The 20,580-nt window shown below is 45.3% G+C and overlaps 1 protein-coding gene across 2 annotated transcripts in view; it reads right to left on the bottom strand.

The window, feature by feature from the left end:
- Positions 1 to 467: 467 nt before the first annotated feature.
- The window catches only part of KLHL18 (kelch like family member 18), a 36,863-nt gene continuing 16,750 nt past the window's right edge, over positions 468 to 20,580 (bottom strand). The window contains exons 2-10 of one of the 2 annotated variants that reach the window (XM_077808491.1): positions 20,088 to 20,218; positions 19,707 to 19,847; positions 16,246 to 16,444; positions 12,896 to 13,056; positions 12,451 to 12,587; positions 10,259 to 10,496; positions 7,386 to 7,490; positions 6,423 to 6,534; positions 468 to 3,862 (exon numbers count right to left, since the gene is read on the bottom strand). In XM_077808491.1, coding sequence (XP_077664617.1) covers positions 3,476 to 3,862; positions 6,423 to 6,534; positions 7,386 to 7,490; positions 10,259 to 10,496; positions 12,451 to 12,587; positions 12,896 to 13,056; positions 16,246 to 16,444; positions 19,707 to 19,847; positions 20,088 to 20,218 — 1,611 coding nt within the window. In that variant the 3' untranslated portion in view covers positions 468 to 3,475. The remainder of the gene's footprint in view (positions 3,863 to 6,422; positions 6,535 to 7,385; positions 7,491 to 10,258; positions 10,497 to 12,450; positions 12,588 to 12,895; positions 13,057 to 16,245; positions 16,445 to 19,706; positions 19,848 to 20,087; positions 20,219 to 20,580) is intronic. The other variant, XM_077808493.1, reaches the window with a different exon arrangement.

Here is a 20,580-nt window from a genome sequence, read left to right as displayed (position 1 = left end):
TCCCCTAGGAGAGCAACCCCATGATTATCACCATAGTTGCTCTACGGAAGCGGGCACCAAATGACTCGATAACTGCTGAGCCTTGCTGTATCAATGCAACACCCCTGCTAAGAAAGACACGGAAACTCTGGTATTAATAGACAGGTCAATGGGCCCCTAAAGAAATCTGCTCAATCAAACCCTTGCTAGTGAGGCTTGGCTGAGAGTGGAAAAACACAAGTTGGGAAGATGAACAGGACAGAAAGAAATTGCTAATTCCTTCCTTGCCACACCCTTTACTTTCAAAAGTAAATAAACCTAAAATCCCCCCTTCCCCCGCCACACACACTCCTTCCCCAAGATACATAGTTTAAAAGCCTTGCAGCTAATGGCAAACAACAATTTTATTTTTCTACCACCTTTCAGCTCATGGCCTGAAAACTACCTTAGTCTTGATGCCGACGTTTAAAAAAAGTCTTAGCAGCATGGAAATGCCAAACGAATGTTTATCCTCAAGCATGATCCATTGGTTGGTAAATGCATACAAACAGGAAATAGATATCGATACCTAGACAGAGCACCCACATTTATAACCACACACGCTCATATTATACATCTACAATATACATGGTACCTGAATATAGAGACATCCACATCCACACCCAAAGTAAAAAAAAATCTAAGCAGCACTGAGGTTTTTGATATGAACAAAAAAACCAACAAAGCCCAGAAATTCAGACTCAGGACCCCGTTTCAAGAGATGCAGAGCACGCTCAGATCCCACTGAATGACAGAAATTAGGGTGCTCCAGGTCTGACAAGATCTGGCCCTTGCAGAGGAAGGTTCGAACATAAAAAAGCGCACACAAAAAGAAATGGACATATATTTATCATTCCCCCGTGTCCCTGTGTGTCAATGGAAGAGATTAGTGTTTGAATACAGCATCCTTTCCTTCCCAGCTGCTCATCCCATCAGAAGCCTGTGTTGGTGTTCTCACAGACTGTGACCAGGGCTTCACTAAAGGATCATACAGGAGGAAGTAGGATGAGAAGGAAGCCCTAGATTAGTGGCAGACCATATTCATGCAAGTGAAATACTGAAGAGCTAATAAATACATTTCACATCATTTTATAATATTATCCCCGAGTTCAAAGGGGTCTCTCCTAGGCCACGCTGTCCTTCCCTCGTCCTGTTGTGTCTAGATATTGTATATACATAGGCTGTCAGTGTCATGCGTTCCTCTAACCCCGCTCTGATGTAAGTTAATGCAGAATGCTGGCTTCACGCTTAGACTGACTAAAGTGGTCACAGACCTACTTGGATTTTGAAAACTTTGTTGCTTCTTGATTTAGCACAAAAGAAGGTTTCAAAGAACTGTCCTCCTCCCAGTCGTGAGAGAACTCTGACGACTTGTCCAGTTAGAATACATAACCATACCATGTGCTGGCCACTCACATTTACCTCAATCAAATCATTGTGGGATGATCTACTTCCAAAAAAGTGGCAAAGTTTGTAACCTGGAGATATATATATATATATATAAAAAAAAATCATTGGAAAGCCGCATCTCGGTGCCTGAAGTAGCTACACGGCCAGCAATGTAGGACGAGACTCCAACTTAGACTTGGACCCAGTCATCCACTCCCCAGGTCTGCAAAGGAGAACAGGCATCATAAAGGCATCTGACAAGTCTCCAGGGCAAAGGTGCAGGTGCGAAGACTCCAAAGCATCTCTGTCAGGTGGTACGTGCCGCTGCAGTAAGAACACAAGGATCCATGTGTTCTTCCATTTGCAATTGTTACAGAAGAGGAGAGACAGGGATATTAAAAAGGCAAAGAACCAAGGAAGAAGGGGAAGAGAACACCTCATCTTCTGCCAGTGTAGGCTGCATGACAGGAAAACAACAGTGGGGAACATATGGGCACGGACTCCTGGGGAAAGACCAGACTGTCTGCTTGGTCGCTAATAGTCTTTCACATTCATCTCTCCTTTAAGTGAAGGATGTTGACAGTATCACACTTTTGCAACTGTCATTGTTTGGCTGTAAAAAGATGGCTGCATGGCTAGGTTAACAGATCATCAACCAAGCGTGCTGTAAAGATCTTTCCAGTGTAGCTAAACAGAAAAAGCTAGACACTGATTTAACAAAACCTTCGGCTGTGCTGAAAGTTTGTGCACGTGCAATTTTCCTGGGGCCCAAGTTATGTCCCTTGCACAAACCCTTATTGTCTATCCCTCGGCGTTATTTCTCTGTGAAGGCTCAGTCTGTATTTGAGCTTTCTTAAGTGAACGGCAGCTGTCAAACAGACCAACAACAAACACAAGAGCTCACAACACAGCAGGCCAAGTGCATATTTCAAAACCCACACAACATTTTTGTGAAATCAAAAACATCTGAATGCACAGCAGGAACTTTCCAAAACAAAGCACATGTGAGGTGCTACATTTTCATCTTTGCGCAAAAGATCAAAAGGACAGATCTTGACCATACTGGAATCCAGCTGTTTCTAATATGTATTTTGGAAACCAATGCCTAAGTTTTGTGAAAGGAAAAAAGCTTTAAAACAGATTTAATTTAAAAAAAAGATCTGTATAATTAACATTTTGGCAGTTTTCCTAGTTAAATATAAGTTTGCTGCTAGTGTCATTTATATTCAATTTTTTTCCTCAGCAGTCTTTTAGAACAGTTCGATGTTTTAATCTATTTTTTTTGTTTTTTGTTTTTTTGAGAATTTGAGAGGGGAAAACATTTGTCATCCTCCCTTAATGCTTACATCCAATTTTCCTGATCCAACAGAACAAAGTAAATTACATTCAAAAGAAGTAAATGAAATACATTGGTCATAGGGATAGATCCTCAGAAATTAAGGAGCAATGCATTTCCAAGGATTACCCCACACATGGGCTTCTAACAACCAACATTGGTGAGAAAGCCCCTCCTGTTTTGTAAGGGTGGGTAAAATCCAACGTGCTTGGTAACTAAACAGAATGAACTGGACTGTTTGTAATACTCAAGCTACTGTAGTTAATAATAAACTGAACTGTGGCATTAGGGTCATTTGCCCTGAACATACTGCATACGCGCTCTCTCCCACTGATCTGGCCAATATTAGTTTATGCAGGGTCAAACCAACATAGACTGCTCCACTGCTTCCCAACAGCATAACCAGAAGTAGACCACATCTTGATCAATGCAGTACCTGAAGCAAAGGCTAGGAGAAGGAAGCATCTGCCTAGCCTTAGATCCACGTAATGACTAGAGTGTGGGGGGAGGGAAGGGAGTAGGGGTTACACACACATGGTCTGAACGGTGAATATTCAACTGTGGCAGAGCCTCAGCCTGGAAAAATCGCAGGGCGACTTTCTTTTTAACTGTTTGTGTTCGTGAATGACACTTGAGCATCTAGAAATGTACCTCTGGATAGATCCCATCACAAAACCCTCGCTAAACCTCTCCAGAGATTGTTGCTTGGAGATGGCTGCCAATGCTTCCTTCTCAGATGGTGAGGAGCGGTACGCACCCCACACCAACCCCTCCCTCGTGGCACACCATAGGGGCCATGAACGTCCAGCGGTTGGTTTCTGGGTCGTACATCTCCACCGAGCTCAGGTTGGACTGTCCATCATAGCCACCCACGCAATACAGGCGGCCGCAGTTGGCTACCAGGGAGACGCGGCTCCGTCGGGTGTTCATCGGGACGATCAAGTACCACTGATCTGCCATGGAGCTGTACACCTCGGCGATGCTGAGGAAGCCGGACCCATCGTAGCCGCCACAGACAAACATCTTGCTGCCCAGGGAAGCAGCTCCGTGCCGACACCGCTTGTTCAGCATGCTTGCGACGGGGTGCCACGTTGCTGTGTGATGGTTGTAGTACTCCACCTGCAGTTAAGAGAGTGTCAACACATTGAGGGGTCCTGGCATTCAGAAACCTGCAATTGTGGGTTGCACATGGACAACGAATGAGAGCTGCCCTTGAGCCTAGGCAAGTATATGTCACTGAAGATAATTACAGGCAGACTCAGAAATTTTTATCGTGACTTCACAGATTTAGAGTTTAAGGCAGAAAGGGACCATCAATTCATCTCGTCCGGCCTCCTGTTTAACACAGGCCACTAAATTTCATCCAGTTATACCTGTAGAAAGCCCAATAACTTGCACTTGGATAAAGCATCTTCCAGAAAGGCAGCTAGTCTTCGTTTGGAGATATGGTGGTGGTGACTCCACCACCTCCCTCAGTAGGTGGCGTCAATGGTTAATCACCCTCAGAGTTAAAAAAAAGCAGGCCTAATGTCTAATTTGAACTTGACTGGCTTTAGCTTTCAGTCATTCTTGCTAACCTTTCTTATGGCATATAAAAGCATAGACTCGTAGGGGTGGAACAGGTCATCTAGTCCAGCCCCAACTTGCTAGACCATCCCTGACAGGTGTTTGTCTAACCTCATTCTTTAAAAACTCCAATGATAGGGATTCCACAGCCTCCAATGGGACTCTATTCCCGTGCCTAAGTATCCTTATAGTTGGAAAGTTTTCGTAATATATAACCTAAATCTTCCTTGCTTGCAGACTAAGCCCATTACTTTTTGTTCTTCATGTCCAAAGGTAGGACAATTGATCACCGTCCTCTTTATAATGGCCCTTAACATATTTGAGGATTTATCAGGCCCTCCCACCCCCACAGAGTCTCCTTTTCACAAGAAACAACATGCCCAGTGTTTTTTAATCTTTCCTCATAACCTTATGTCAAGCTTTCGAAACCTTTTATCATTTTTGTTGCTCTCCTCTGGACTCTCTCCAGTCTGTCCGCATCTTTCTTAAAGTGTGGTGCCTAAAATTGGACAATACTCCAACTGAGGCCTCACCTGCGCTTACTAGACTGGGACAATCACTTCCTGTGTCTTATATATGACACTCCTATCAATGCACTCCAGAATGATATTTGCCTTTTTTGCAACTCTATCACATTGTTGGCTCCTATCCAATTTGTAATCCCCTATAACTCCCAGTTCCTTTTCTGCAGTACAACTGCCTAGCCAGTTATTCCCCATTCTGTAGTTGTGCATTGGATTTTTCCTTCCTAAGTATACTACTTTGCACTTGTCTTTATTCAATTGCATCGTGTTGTTTTCAGACAATTCACCAGTTTATTAAGGTGATTTTGATTTCTAATCTTGTCCTCCGAAGTGCTTGCAACCCCTCCCAGCTTGGTGCCATCAGCAAATTTTATAAGCAAGCTTCCTACTCCATTATCCAAGTCATTAATAAAAATATAGAATAGCACCAGACCCAGGACAGACCCCTGCTGGACCCCACTAGATATGTCCTCCCAGACTGACAGTGAACATTCATAATCACTCTTGAGTACGGTTTTTCAACCAGTTGTGCACTCCCACCTTGTAATAATTTTATCTAGACTTGTACGAGGACAACTTGGATCTCAAAATGGTTTTTCAACAAGAAAATAGGGTGGCCAGAATGTATCTGTAGTAGCTCTGGAGTGCATGGTCCATCACCCCTCTTCTTGAACTGCAGCGTTAGACCTAACTGGCGGAGCTCAAGGAGGAACATGGCAAAGTTGTGGTCCAGGCAGGCCGATATGTTAGCCCAGATTCAGCTTTTGGGCATCCCAGGCTGCCAAACAATAAGATTTTTCCCTAGTCAGCTAGGGAAGGCAGTAATAGTCAATATTACAGCCCAGTCTAAAGGCTGGGCCTCCAACTGACAAGCTAATGTTCCAAGAGCAGTTAATGGGTGGCAAGACTCATTCAGATACAACAAACCACACTTCTGTTCCCAGTAGGGCAGAAGAGATCCCCCATAACAGACTTTTCTGAATAAAAAAAAAAATATAAGGAAGTCTGTAAGTTAGGACTGAGACCGGAATCAGACTAGGAATAGCAGCTCTGTCCTGCACGTGCAGCTCCCACTTCTGAGTTTGTTTAACGGGTCACGGGAGTTTCTGAAATGACATCCCACAAACAGGCAAAGAAAGCAGATGTAACAAATGTAGGCATCTGGGAATTTTAATGGTGCTTGAAACACTAAGGACCAAAGACACAAGGCTGGCTAAAATGATTTACTAAATGAAGAGGGAGGAAATGGTGAGAGCAGAGTCGACTTGTGCAGCAGTCTCACTTCTGGAAAGAGGCTCAATTCTTGGCTCAGGCCAGAAGTGAGCAGGAGTTGCACTCTCTCAGTCTAGCCTCCAGTGGGTATTTGTTTGGCTCAGTTAGCGGTCCCTGCTCAGGGATCATCCAGAACTAAATCAACAGGTGACATTAAAGATAAGGACTAAGGAGCTGTTTGCTTAGATTAGGGAGCTGTGTGAGCTTTCCCACCTGCCCTTTTACCGATCTCTGGTCAGTGCTATTAGTCCAACTTCATGGCACAAAGTTACAAGAAATCAAAGTGGTGCAGAACTGGCTCTGAGATTCAGACTTACACTGCTGAAAATTTGTAAACCGTCATGCCCTCCAGACACATAGATCCTGCCTTCGAACACGGTGACTCCAGCCGCGCTGCGATTCGAACTCATGGGAGTTGCTACCGTCCACCTTGCCAAGAGACAAGCAAACAGCAGAAGTGCAAGAGTCTCTTCCTTCCATAGGCAGAGCACATGTATCTCCACATAAACACATTCAATGAGCTGCTCCATGGATTATACAAAGCTTTCAGGAGACCCAGAAGCCTTTCAGGTACTGAGTTTCTAGTACTTTTCACTCCACCATCTATAAGCTCCGCACAAGGCCCTTCGTTCTCAGATTTTATTTTGTTTAAATAAACCAAAAATTTCCCTAGAATTTATCAGTGTTTACTATAAAGATTAATAATTGGGTGAATACCAGCACAATAAATTAGCTTCACTGATTATTGGGTAAATACTGGAGTTAATACTGGGGAACGGGAGGACAGAAAAAAGCAACATAGGGAAAAGAAAGAGTATTAAAAGTAAAAATAATGCTGTGGTTTATTTCATGAACTGTATGTTAACAGGACATACACATGTGTCTTCGACTATGTCATCTTACTTTAACAGTCTTGCATTTACACTTCAACTATTTGGATATTAACAAATAGATCTCTCATGTAATGTATTGAATTTTCTTAACACAAATTGGTATTTCCATGTACCTGGATGGTCCAAAATTTAGGTGGGGGGAAAAAAATCAGTAAACCCTGAAAACGAAGGGCCTTAGCTTTGTATCAAAGCTTTACTCCATTCACTTCTCTCAAGCGAGTGCGCATGGTTTGAAGCCAAATATAGTTGCTATACAGGAAATAAAAGGTTTTTCAGCATACTGTAGCTCATCGGTTTCAAAAACAGTGCTCTCGGCTGTTACTTCTATGCTTCAGGAGAAGGGCAGAACCCAGTGGGAGAAGCAGTAGTACGTTTAGAAGCTCCTACCTGTCTGTTTCTGGTGAGTACGTCTCCACGGAGTTGAGGGATGAGTTTCCATCATACCCACCGCACACATAGATCTGCCCATCCAGCACTACTGTTCCCATTGCACTGCAATGAACGCACAACCACCAGGTTAGATTCCTTTGGGTAAATGACCCATGTTGAATTATGAAACACATTTTTTCAACACATCTTGGCCGACACCTGGTGGATGAAACAGCTGAACAAGTCTGACAATCAGGTCGAGAGATACAGCTACTGAACTGCCTATTTATATAGCCCCCAAGACCACAGCATCGAGCTGACACGGGGACGTTCACAAATAAAGTCAACTGCCGCCAGTTAGAAAACAGCTTGAGAGATGTAGAGAAATTGTTTATAACATTCTGCAAATGCGCCTCAACCCTGCCCTGAAAGACTCAACTCTAGGGAGCGAAACATTTCGTCTTTGCTCCTTTTCAACTCTACCAAGTGTGGCTACCCATGGAGCTGACTGGTGGTGGAGGTTTTGCAAACTAGGAAGTGGTTTAAGATGGCCATCTCAACTGAGCACACTTTGGTCACTACTGACCTAATATGGAATCAACCAACCAGCCTGTGAGTGAAAGGCTCAGTATCCCACTACCGGTCTGCTAAACTACTTGTCTGGCCCCAAAGCTGGTTTCACGGTAACAGACCTTTAATGCCACAAATGTAACGTCCCAATACAAATGTCCCCTTTTTTTCCCCAAACCACTTCCAAATCCTATCCCAAAATACAAACCTTACCCCAAGAAGAGCTTTGGCCCTGAAAAGAGAGATGTGCCATAGACTCCATGAAGTCCACTAAGGACTTTGCTCTTGAGGTTGATTTTATGTGGAAGATGCTCAGGTACTATGGTGATGGGCTTCAGTATAAAACCCTTTACTGCTTTACTGTACCAGTGTCACCTCCATTAAGTTGGTCACCCTCCACTGTATTTGACAGTTAAACATCTGGCTCAAAATGCACATTAAGGAACGAGACAATGGGATAATGGAATTCCACCTTCAAATTAAACCTTCAGTTTCACATTTAAGTTCTTCCACCACCTTCCTCTTAGCACTCATCTTGCAATGAGAAAACCATTATGGACTGCAAAAGCCAAGCTCTTGGATACAATCCTTCAGGCGCACTCTGCTCTGTGTAAAACACCCTCTTATGGACACCCACTCTGCTTTGCTTCATAAGACTAAGTTTTAGCGAGGATGAAAGGACAACACTCTCATGATGCACACTCTAGTAAAGTGCAAGCAGAACAGGATCCTCATGGCAGGGTTGCAGCCCAGAAGGTTGTTTAGGGGATTAGCAAACTCAGCCGCTTCGTTACTGGTGCAAAGAGCAGAATAAGCCTACTACGGAAGAAAAGCAGTCGTCTTACTGGGGGAAAAGCTCCACACAAGGAACCTCATAGCTATGGAAAAACAGTTTTCCTACTCAAGATTATGATGTGCGTGGAAATGGTTTCAGGACTTTACACTCAAGATCGTTTCCAGAGCCAGACCTAAAGTCTTGGCCGTCTACCAGTCTGAACAGGGCTTACTTGGCACAACCTGCTTAACTCCTGGACTGTGCACTACAGATTTTAAATTGTATTTGCTTGCACAGAGCAGCTAACCACCCTGAATGAGCGCAATCCCAGCAGAATCGCACTGGTGCCACCAAGTATCCGGGTTACAAACAGAATTTCAAGTAACAAGATACAGGCAATATACTCTTCCCAAGTGATTAGCATTTGAAACCACATTAAAATCAGGCACAAACGATTATGGGGAAGACGTGCTGCAAAGCTAGCAGAAGTGGGCAATTTAAGAACGCTCAGTGACTGAGGAGCAGCAAAAAGAAACCAGAGTAAAAACACTGGAAGCCACAAACACGTTTAAATTTGGAAGGAGACAGACGAGCCACAGGCTGCTGTGGAGGAAGGGACAGTGCTGCCATGAGAGTTAATAGGTGGGTTTTCACATTGTTGACCACATAATGCAGTGTGCCTTTCCAAGTGCCACCACAACATAATTCCTAGGTTGGTGTGAACTGAACCAACTTCCCCTTGCTCAGCATATAAACCACCAGATCTTCTGCTCAGAGATAAAATCACTCAGGACTCATTTTGCAAAGCCTGGACTGCAAGCCCTGCATTGTGTAAATTGACTGCACTTTCCAGTGGAGGAGTCTATATGCTCAGCGATGCATGAGTGCACCAAAGAGACAGAAGACCCATGTGTCCATCACCCTGCCTGCCAGTGAATGAGTATTCCCTACAACACATTTTCCACTGCTTTATCCAGGCTAGTTTTAAAAAGGTCCCAAGCAACATGGCTTCCGCTACTTCCTTTGGGAATCTATTCCACATCCTTATAGATCTACCAGAAATTCTCTCTGATAATCAGCCTGTCTGCCCTGTCTCAATTTCATCTTATTTTTCTTTGTGCCACCACAAATAATTCTCTCTCAGACGCTGACACCAATAAGAGTTCTTTCTCCGCCCTTGGTCAGTGTGAGGGCACACCATACATATGTAGCTCTTCATATCTTTCCTCGTACATCAATCCCTCTAGACTCGCGCTGATGTTCTCTGAACTCCCTCCAGTGAGTCATTCTGGTAAAGAGGAGCCCAGAACAGAATGTAACATCCCAAGTGCGCTTCCACCAGAGTTATGCAAAGCGCAACTACTCCCTTCCTGTTCCATTCCTTTGATCTTTTTCCTACTGTATCGCCCTACAAACTCTGATCTCCCCGGTCACCTCAGCCATTTTCAGCACTACTGATTCCTAGATTTTTCCCTGCCCTTGTGAACATTTCATCTCTTCCTCCCCTCAAATTCTTTGTACGGAACGGGGTGTATGTCTCACGTACCTTCGTTTGCTGTTCATGCTTCCTACTTTGGACCAAGAATCCATCTCTGGGTTATAAACTTCCACTGTACTCAGTCTTAACTGGCCATCGTATCCACCAATGGCATACAAGAGTCCATTCACCACAGCCACACCCACTCGGCTGCGTGCCGTCGTCATCGGCTGGCACTTCTCCCAGTGATTTGCAATGGGGTCGAAGACTTCCACCACGTTCAGTGAATCACCTGCATAAAAATTTGCTACTCAAATTAAAAAAAGTGACAGATTTTTTTTCTTTGTGGAGCCTCTGCTGAATGGGGGCAGAAGCAGAAAGCGATGGACTTTTCCCATCTGTTCATCCATGCAAGGAAGGATGATGGGGATACAGGGTTCGCGCTCTGAGTGTTAAGGGAAAAACCTGGGCTCACTGCCTTGAGTATCTGTAGGGATGGCCTGTGTAGGCGGCAGTAGGGAAGGGATCTTGCCCCCCAGGCCAAGGGATGATAGTGGAGCCTCTAAATGGTCCCTACTTGAGTCTCCGGTTTGGCGTAGCCTCCTCAGCCCTGGCATGGCCACATTCCTACATAAATGTTAGCAGGTGCCAGAATACCCCATCAGCACATCGGCCCCATCTCCACCCAGCCCTGATGGGGAACTGCTCAACATTGGAGGGAGTTCCTGTAAATCTGGGCTCCACAATCCGAACTGTTTGCTGACCCCTTACACCCTGCCCCTGCAATCAAACCGCTGGCAGGACCCTCACAGCAGGTACCAGGCTTTGTGACTTAACAATTAACATCGCAGGGGCCAGTCGACTCCCTGGAATCACAGCAGCACCACTCCCGCATGGCTGACCTCATCCTTCTAGGGTACGGAATCCAGGCCTCATGAGGCAGCCCTGTAGTATGCGTGTGTTCACTGGATCCGTGGCATTAGTGGGCTGCTGCATGGCATTTTAAAAGGGACTGTAAGTTTCCTGGGTTTATGCAGGATGATTATGGGCCTAAAGAACTATGGTAAAGTCCAGTTTATCCGAGATCCTACTAGCTGAACCTCCGCGTTATCAAATTCCTTCCTTGTCCCCCGTGGCTCTCACGATGGGGGACAAGGCAAGGGTTTGGATAACTGGAAGGCTCGGCTCACTGAGGAGAGACCCCTGTCCAGGACTGCGAGGAGGACGAGTCCCCGTCCAGAGGGGAGGCTGCCCTGCTGCTGAACGGCTCCTGGGGCAGCGCAGGGAACCCGCTGCAGCCTGGCAGTCCTGGAAGGGAACGAGCGGGGCTGTGACAGCAGAGCTGCAGAGGGCTCCTTCCACTGCTGCAGGGCTGATGACATCTGATCCCTGCAGGCACCAGGTGCAGGGAAGGCTGCAGTCCTGGCAGGGCAGAGTCCTGGTCAGGGATCTCTGCTCTGCCTCACCCCTTCGGGTCTGAAAGGCTTGGGTGTCAATGGCTCTGCGTCAGCACAGCGAGCCCTCTGCAATCCCAGTGTCATGGGAGCAAACGAGCAGGGCAGTGCAGAGACCCCTGGCCAGGACTGCGAGGAAGAGGTTCCTGTCCTCTCGACCATCCAAACTCCTGATTAGTTGAATAGAACTTGTGTTAATGGGATAATGGGGAGCATACTGTCCTTGGAGTGACTCCATGTGTACCTGAATCAAAGAGAAGTTGAACTAACACATGCTCTTGTTCCCACAATGAAGCCTTGCGTGGCACGAGCCATGTTTTCATGGTTAAGGTACAACGGAAAGGTTCATAATGGAAAAGGAAACTGCCTTTACTACAGAGGCTTGACTTCTTTGAAACAGACCAAAGAGCACGGCAATTATTTTACCTGTTGTACGCTTGAATGCAATGCATTAATGCTGCCAATATGTTCTTCTATTACTGCCTTTGGGGTTCTCCACACTTACACTGGAGCCCGTAATTTTAAAGAGACAAATGCAACAAGTTGGTGCAGTTTCACACACACTGGAAACAATATCCCTGAACAATCCACCCAGCATTCCTAGAGTGAAAAACGTTCAAGAACCGACCACAGCCCCCTTCAGCATTCTGTCGGCGGGATGGCCTGAGTGTCAAAGGGCTACAGAAAAAGGGAAGAGCAGGAGAGACCGCTCAACGTTTTACGGGTGAAGCATGACGTTTACAATCTGATGCCGTTACTCAATGTACTCGTCACTTGGTAGCTGTGGGAAGTGGATATGCAAGGTACCTGCTGAATTAAGACCTCCAACAGCATAAATCAATCCTGCGATCGATGTGCAGCACCGGGGACGCGTCTTGAATGCCGGGAGGTGCGGCCGGCGTTCTGGCATTAGGTGATAGTCTTTTGCTTCATCCACCAGGTCCCTGAAATTAAGACCAAACATTAGAACGATAGTTTGGTGGGTCTTGGGACCACCATCCAAACTGGTCCCTCTGCTGAGGTCGCCAATGATTATGTCAACTGATCTCTTCTCTACCCTGCAGAGCTAATCCTTGCAGATGCTGGCTTAGCCTCGTCAGCAGGCAGCACGAGGGAATCGCTCTTCTCCTGTGTGTGGCGCTCCCACTTCATGGGGAGAGGATTTCAGGCTCTGGGACAGCCACTCCAACACACTATCAGCGTGGAGGCCCACACACACTGGACATCTCCTGAACAGCCCACAAGCGCTCACCGGCATTTGTGGCAGCAGCGGACAAGGTCATCTTGTTGCACACGGTCAGTGAGGAACTGAGGTCGACAAAGGGGCAGTCGGATTTTGGACAGTAGCTCAGGTAAGCAGGATTCCCTCTGATCTCGCTCGTACCGGACCCAGGCTAACGCAGCTTCGAATACCTGCCAGAAGAGAGAGGAGCCATTTCTTTGGTAGGTCTCTGCACTTCGGGTAGACACGAGATTTTGTTTTCTCTGTCCTGAAGCAGCTCACAAAAGGCGGGATGAAGACAAACTTGAACAGATGGACTGTAACAAAAGGAACGTCTCGCCAAGGAACACAGGTGTTCAGGAAAACAGAAGTCACTCGAGGGATCTAGAGCAAAGATACTAACACTTTGCCACTCAGAGCCCAGCATGTCTCCACTAACACCCAGCTCACCACATTATTCCTTCCCCATTCTTAGCATACACCTTTCAATCACAGAGGCCATCAATGCCGTTCCTGAATTCACCAGAGGGGTCCTCTATAACGCAGGGCATTCTTCATAAGGGCCCAGATTTGGAATTAATTCCCCACCCATTGGTCTGAAATAGCCCCAGTGTGTTGACCTTCTGGGCATGCAGCTGAGAGCTTCCATTTCAGGGGGCATTGTCCCATTGGTCTAACCAGGCTGCTGCCACTGCATCCAGAGATCCTGCTGGGCTGATCAGCAGTAGATAAGAATTTGAACCGAGGTGTCCACAATACTGATGTGGAACAGCATTAATGCCTTGAAGGCCAACAATTTACACAGTTCGGCCCCCTTCTCCCAAGAACTGAATTAAGAGATTACCAGAAAAAGTTTTGCTTTGTAAACATCTGATTATTGGCATTTGTGGTTACTGCTGCCACCTTGTGGTGTAACCCTGCCACTAAGCATCATGCACACATGCTAAATATTGGGTTGTCATGGAAAAAATTTGGATAGCCACACACATCGTTTCCAAGCCTTTCATTTACACTGGACAAAGCCAGAACCTCCCACTTCCGTTCTCTAGAGGTTTCTAGCATAAAGTATTTCTCCAACAGATCAGCTGGTAGTCATATCTTTAAACGCAACTTGCACCCCAGAAGACCCCAAAATGTTGTACAGTAGAACCTCAGCGTTACGAACACCTTGGGAGTGGAGGTTGTTTGTAACGCTGAACAAAACGTTATGGTTGTTCCTTCAGAAGTTTACAACTGAACACTGACTTAAATACAGCTTGAAACTTTACTATGCAGAAGAAAAATGCGGCTTTTAACCATCTTAATTTAAATGAAACAAGCACAGGAACCATTTCCTTACCTTGTCCAATCATTTTTTTAAAACTTTCCCTGTATTTTTTAGTAGGTTACATTTAACACGGTACTGTACTTTGTTTGCTTTTTTTTCATCTCTGTTGCTCTCTGATTGTGTACTTCCAGTTCCAAATGAGGCATGTGGTTGACCAATCAGTTCATAACTCTGGTGTTCGTAACTCTGAGGTTCTACTGGACAACTCAACTGTATGCTGCACCACACTAAAATGCAACACCATCTCAGAGGTGGAAGGTGGCAGCCAGTATGCTGCACAGCAGTTAGAAGGAAAACTGTCACCAAGGACATTGGGACAGAGTCTGCTGCTCACAAGGAGAGTCATGGGATCGTAACTGCTTCACACAGCAGGGAGGACCTCTTGTTTTAAAATCTTATGAAAGATACGAAGCCTGTGCTAAAGTTTACCTGCCTCAGAAGAAGGTGGCTTGATTTGAGCATGTGTGAAATTTGAACAAGAGGTTCTAAGGAGATAAGACGATTCAGACCTGATGTTTATACATAAGAAAGGCCATACTGGGTCAGACCAAAGGTCCATCCAGCCCAGTATCCTGTCTACCGACAGAGGCCCATGCCAGGTGTCCCAGAGGGAGTGAACCTAACAGGTAATGATCAAGTGATCTCTCTCCTGCCATCCATCTCCACTCTCTGACAAACAGAGGCTGGGGACACCATTCCTTATCCATCCCGGCTAATAGCCATTAATGGACTTAACCTCCATGAATTTATCCAGTTCTCTTTTTAAACCCTGTTATAGTACTAGCCTTCACAACCTCCTCAGGCAAGGAGTTCCACAGGTTGACTCTGCGCTGAGTGAAGAAGAACTTCCTTTTATTTGTTTTAAACCTGCTACCCATTAATTTCAGTTGGTGGCCCCTAGTTCTTATATCATGTGAACAAGTAAATAACTTTTCCTTATTCTCTTTCTCCATACCACTCATGATTTTCTATACCTCTACCATAGCCCGCCTTAGTCTCCTCTTTTCCAAGATGAAAAGTCCTAGCCTCTTTAATCTCTCCTCATATGGGATCTGTTCCAAACCCCTAATCATTTTAGTTGCCCTTTTCTGAAACTTTTGTAATGCCAGTATATCTTTTTTGAGATGAAGAGACCACATCTGTACACAGTATTCAAGATGTGGGCATACCATGGATTTATATAAGGTCAATAAGATATTCTCCGTCTTATTCTCTATCCCTTTTTTAATGATTCCTAACCTATACCTCTAACCAGGGACCTCTTTTTCCAACCCAGACTTTCTAAAAGTCTATTTTTCTCTAGGAATAAGCCCCCCGAACCACCACAGGGGATGCGATGGCTTGAACACTGGCAGCAAGATGCAGAGCCTTTCAGATGCAGATCTCCAGTTCAAATCAGGATCGCTGCTGCTATGGGTCAAAGTGGCAATGGTTATTCAGAGGCCTATGTGAAGTGACTCGGTGTGATTCAGTCCAGTTCCTTGTACAAAGGCCTCCATATTACGTAAGCCACCATCCCGACCGACCATCTCATTGGCAATTTCAGGAGGAAGATTCATTACAAAATGCTGTAGAGAATCTCGAAGGGATCCCTCCAGAATAAGGCTGAAACACTGTTTATTCTGTAGTTCTAGAGATCGCCTCCAGGGCAGAGATCCCAGCACCTTTCAACAGAACTGAAATTCACTCAGTAAAGCGAGAGTTCAAGATGTCACTAGAGTTCCGGACGTCAAGGGTTCTCAGCTGCGAACATTTCAGCACAGTTCAATGCCATGCTTCGCAAATAACGGATGCTCCCCAGAAGAGTGTTCTGATAACCAAGCTGAAAGAAGCCCCAATTCCCACAAGTTATGTACAGAGTGAAAGAGTCAGAGCACCATTATTCTAGCAAAGGGCATACACCCACCATCCACAACAAGGCCATCTTCTCAGCTTTGATCACTACATGGACCAGTTCAACTTCTCACCCAGATCTTGCTATGCCCCAAGGGTTTCAAATCCTCTGGTGGCAAAAGCTGCCTCTGCTATACCATTTACCAGCTGGTGCACATACCTGCTCCTCAGACTTGACATTGAGCTCTTCCCTTGAAACCAGCTCCAGCACATCTTCGAAGGGTAGAGCAAGGAACTCTTCAGACATGGACACCTCCACAAAGTGCTGGTGGATGAAGCTGTTGGCAGATTCGTAGAGCACGGCACACATCATGGTTTCTGCAAACTGACGTACGCCTAGGCAGTTCTTAGGATGAAGCCTTGGGGGATACAAAATAAGGTTATTTTAATAAAGGGGTTAACAATGTACACATTTTGAATGTGGTCCAAAGAAGCAGTGAATTTGAAATTGAATCAAGGAAACTGAACGTCAGAGAAAGTGTAACCTTGTGAAACTGATGGATGTGCCACATTAGAGAACTCACCCTTCCAACAGACACCAGTTTGCAGGTTAAACTGGCCAGTGTATGCACAGTCATGAAGATTGACTCATGCCAAATTAAGAGGACAGGGGAAATCGCACCGTAAGAACAATAAGCCCCCTTGCTGACATTCTCTGAAGTACCAAGGACTGACTGGACCTGGAGACTGATGCATGCTCTCCCCGGGCGGGCCTCCTAAAGTCAGGGCGTGACATGTAGGAGGAGTAGCAGTGCAAGAATCTACACAATGTCTATTCCATGCATAAGTACAACTTTAGATTCCAGGAATGAAACCTGTTGGTTTGACAGCAAGGGTAAGCATGTTCTTCAGAAACTTACAAACATAGTTTGTTTTCATCAGACACCTTTGCTAATTACTGAAGTGAGATGTTGGCCACCTCTTCTTACTTGATTTTCCTAACCAATAAAGCTTTACTGAGGATGTCTTTTATCTATTAAAGGTCAGAATACAGGAACAATCCCTGCAGAAATGAACTAGTGATCAGATCAGCTGAACAGGTGCTGCTGCATGCCATCATAAAGCAGCACAAAAGAACTGAAAAAGTATTGCTCCAGGCAGCTGTGTGGTGCAAGGAGCTTTCGGCGCAGATGTTTCTAAAAACTTGTAAAAATGCTGAAAATCAAGCCCACACTATGGGAGATTTGGAAACTCTCACATAAGAGAGAAATTCTGCCACCAGATCCGTGCATCTCTGTTCAACAGGAGATGACCATTCTGGTTGTTTCACAGTATTTATGGGTCATATGGATATGAGGCATGTCAGAATACTATTGTTAGTTTCTCTTATTCTAACCCAAATGAGAACAGTTTGTGGAAACATTTGGTACCACTCTTGCCTCACTATTAAACTCACTACACAATGCCCAGAATCAGACTCTGACAGAGATACCTCAACTTTTGCCTAACTGGGGACCACAAAGTCACCCATACCACAGCAGGGCAAACTCAGTGCTTTGAGCCAAGACCATGCACTACAGAAGCAGAAAACAGAATGCTCTGATCAAGATGGAGCCATGCATGCTTAGCATTTCCAGGGACCACACCTCCATATTTAAGAGCTTACTGGCTGTGTGTTACCATTAAAAGACTCCATAAACTGCCTTTAGCCCAAAGGTCAAATTTTGGGCACCTCCCTTTTATACTCTTCCTCCTTCTTTCAGTCCCAACGTCTGAATAATGGAAATAAACCCTACGTGCAAGTTTCCGCAGTCTTCAGAAGGGGTCAAGAGGAGATCCACCACAATGAAGCTGCCTGTTTGGATTTGATCCTCCGAAGAGGGAATCTTCACGGTTGCTTTCAAACTTTACATAACCAATTCTGAGCGCACATCAGCAGAGCATCCAAACAATGACCACGGAGAGGATGGGTACAGAACCCTGAAGGTCTGGCAATGCCAAGCTCTTACAGGGCATAAAGATCCAAACATTTAAAACAACACTGTGGCACGTTTAATAATGGAGTGAACCAAGAGTATTTTACAAAGCAAAGAGTTAGATATGGCGAGCGCAGGAAAAGCGCAGTCATTACCTGCCAAGCAAAGGTTTACACAGCCTTGGACTTTAAATCCTCGCAAACTGTGAGGTCACCAACACCCAGAAAATCCTCAGGAACACATAGCAAAGTTAAATAAGAAAAAACCCCAGTCATCATAACCTTCCTGTAAAAACTGGAACTAGACATGCATGTTCTGGCTATTCCTGAGGCAAGTGATCAGAGCCCACTGATTTTCAAATGTATCTCGTTATACATAAAAACCTTAACTACCCTCTCAAATCCATATTTCAGAGCTCAGTAAGAGTGGCCCACCATTCAAAGGTGCTCAGCATAAGCAGCTCCCATTAAGTTTAGGTGGAACTGTGGCAGCTCAGAACCTGTGGGGGAAAAAGAATCAGGCCACTTTTATTTAGGTGCCTAAAAATGGATTTGAGTCTCTAAGCGTGGCCCCAGCACTTCACCAGCGCAACCCAGTTCTCTCTGTTTGGTACCGAGCCCAGTGTGCAAAAATTAATTTTTTTGCCAGGAAAAACCAAGTATGTAATGATTTTACTAACTATTTGAGCTAATTATCTATGTTTTACACATAGTAGAGAACCCCTGGGTTCACATGGAAACATCTGAAACAGGCCCATAGTAAATTTCTTCTCTGAATCATGCATTTTGGGATAAGTCCATACAGAATGAAAAAAACTGGTTGAGATTTTGCATTTATTACGTATGTTTGGTGCAATACCATGGAATGAACTGAAGAGCTGCAGAAGAACACGGCATAGTAAAACATAAAAACTAAGTGTACCTGACACTTCTAATGGTGAACGTATGGTATATTTCCAGACACTAACCGAACTCCTTGATTTGTAGGATCTTGACATTTATTACTAAGATGGTCTTGTAGCTCAGGCACTGGACTGGACTCAGAAGACCTGGGATCAATTCCTTGCTCTTCCACAGGCTCCCTGTAGTACCTTTCATAAATCATTTGATCTGTGCCTGGTTTCCCAGTCTGTAAACTGGGGACAGTCCCTTCCTATTTCACAGGGTAAAATCGCCGTTTGAGGTGCTCAGATCTATTATGATGATGGGCAGTACAAGGTCCTACATCAAACCCCAGAGAAACATTTTAAGGGTAGATATAAAGCTGTGATAAAACTGTTCTACAGCTGCATTCAAGAAGTGGACCAAGAGAGTGCAATAGAACTGCAGAGCCCTTAGTAAGAGAGTCTGCACAATGAACCCTTACTGAGTGCAGTAAAACATGTCAGTTTAGCATTTCCATTTTCCGGTTTGAGTGATGTGACCTTTGTTCCAGACAGTAACTCATGCCCATCTGGGCCTGCCTCACCGCCCACAGCTGGACATGGAATGAGGATACACAGTCCTCCTCCACCCTTCTTGTAAAGGGCCAAAGGATATTTAACTTTTTCCTGAACCCACCACAAGCAACTGGAAGGAAGGACCACAGTTTAGCATCTTGTGCTCTAACAGCACAATTCCACCACCCTGTTCCACAGCAAGACCAGAACCCATGACCCCACGTTCTGAGGGAGCAGTCAAAGGCACAGGACCAAGGGGACCCTTACCTCTCTCTGAGAAAGGTACAGCAGGCATCTTTGATATTTTGCAGCTGAAGGAAACTTGCCCCCATCAGCAAAGACTGAACATTCTGCTGATCAATTGCTAGGTGTCCGTTGTAAGCAAAGTTGATCAGAGCCTCTAGTGCACTAAACAGGGTGGAGAAGAGCAGAAAAAGGGTCACTTGCGTTCAGCTCTATTAGATTATTTCAACTTAATAACAATCGAAGATGCTAGTAGCAACATACATTTATTTAAAAATGTGATTTATCTTAACCCTTAAAGGCACGTTTCTAAACCTATACATTTGCATTTGTGTGCAGAGATCGGCAAAAACATCATCGACAAGCTGTATTGGCTGTGGTCCCTTGGCTGCCCCAGGGAGTTACCTTGGATCCATTCCTTGCATGACAATCTCATCCTGTTTGCATTCCATCATGTCATTTGTAAACATAGCATGAAAGTAAGGGATGGAGGCTGCTAGTACGATCCGGTGGGCGCTGAATTTGTGGTCCCCTACCTATAAACAGACAGAAGGGGAACAAGGACAGTGAGCATAACTATTGGTCTAGATCGGGGTCTCAAACTCAAATGACCACAAGGGCCACATCAGGATTAGTACATTGGCCTGAGGGCCGCACCACTGACTACCCCCCCGCTGTCCCGCCCCCACTCCACCCCTTCTGTGAGGCCCCGCCCATGCCCTGCCTCTTCGCACGCCTTCCCTGCCCCAATTCCAACCCCTTCCCTGAAATAACCCTGCGGGCTGCATGTAGCCCACGTGTTTGAGACCCTTGGTCTAGATGATCCACTTTAGTGCGTTGACACCTTTAGGGGTAACCAGGGGTTGAAAAGGCTGTGCAAAAACTCTCTGATTTGACC

This window comes from Eretmochelys imbricata, chromosome 2, assembly GCF_965152235.1.
Source record: "Eretmochelys imbricata isolate rEreImb1 chromosome 2, rEreImb1.hap1, whole genome shotgun sequence".
Classification (NCBI taxonomy): domain Eukaryota; kingdom Metazoa; phylum Chordata; order Testudines; family Cheloniidae; genus Eretmochelys; species Eretmochelys imbricata.
The sequence above is the reverse complement of the archived record's forward strand: the minus strand, read 5'-3'. Positions and strand labels throughout refer to the sequence as shown.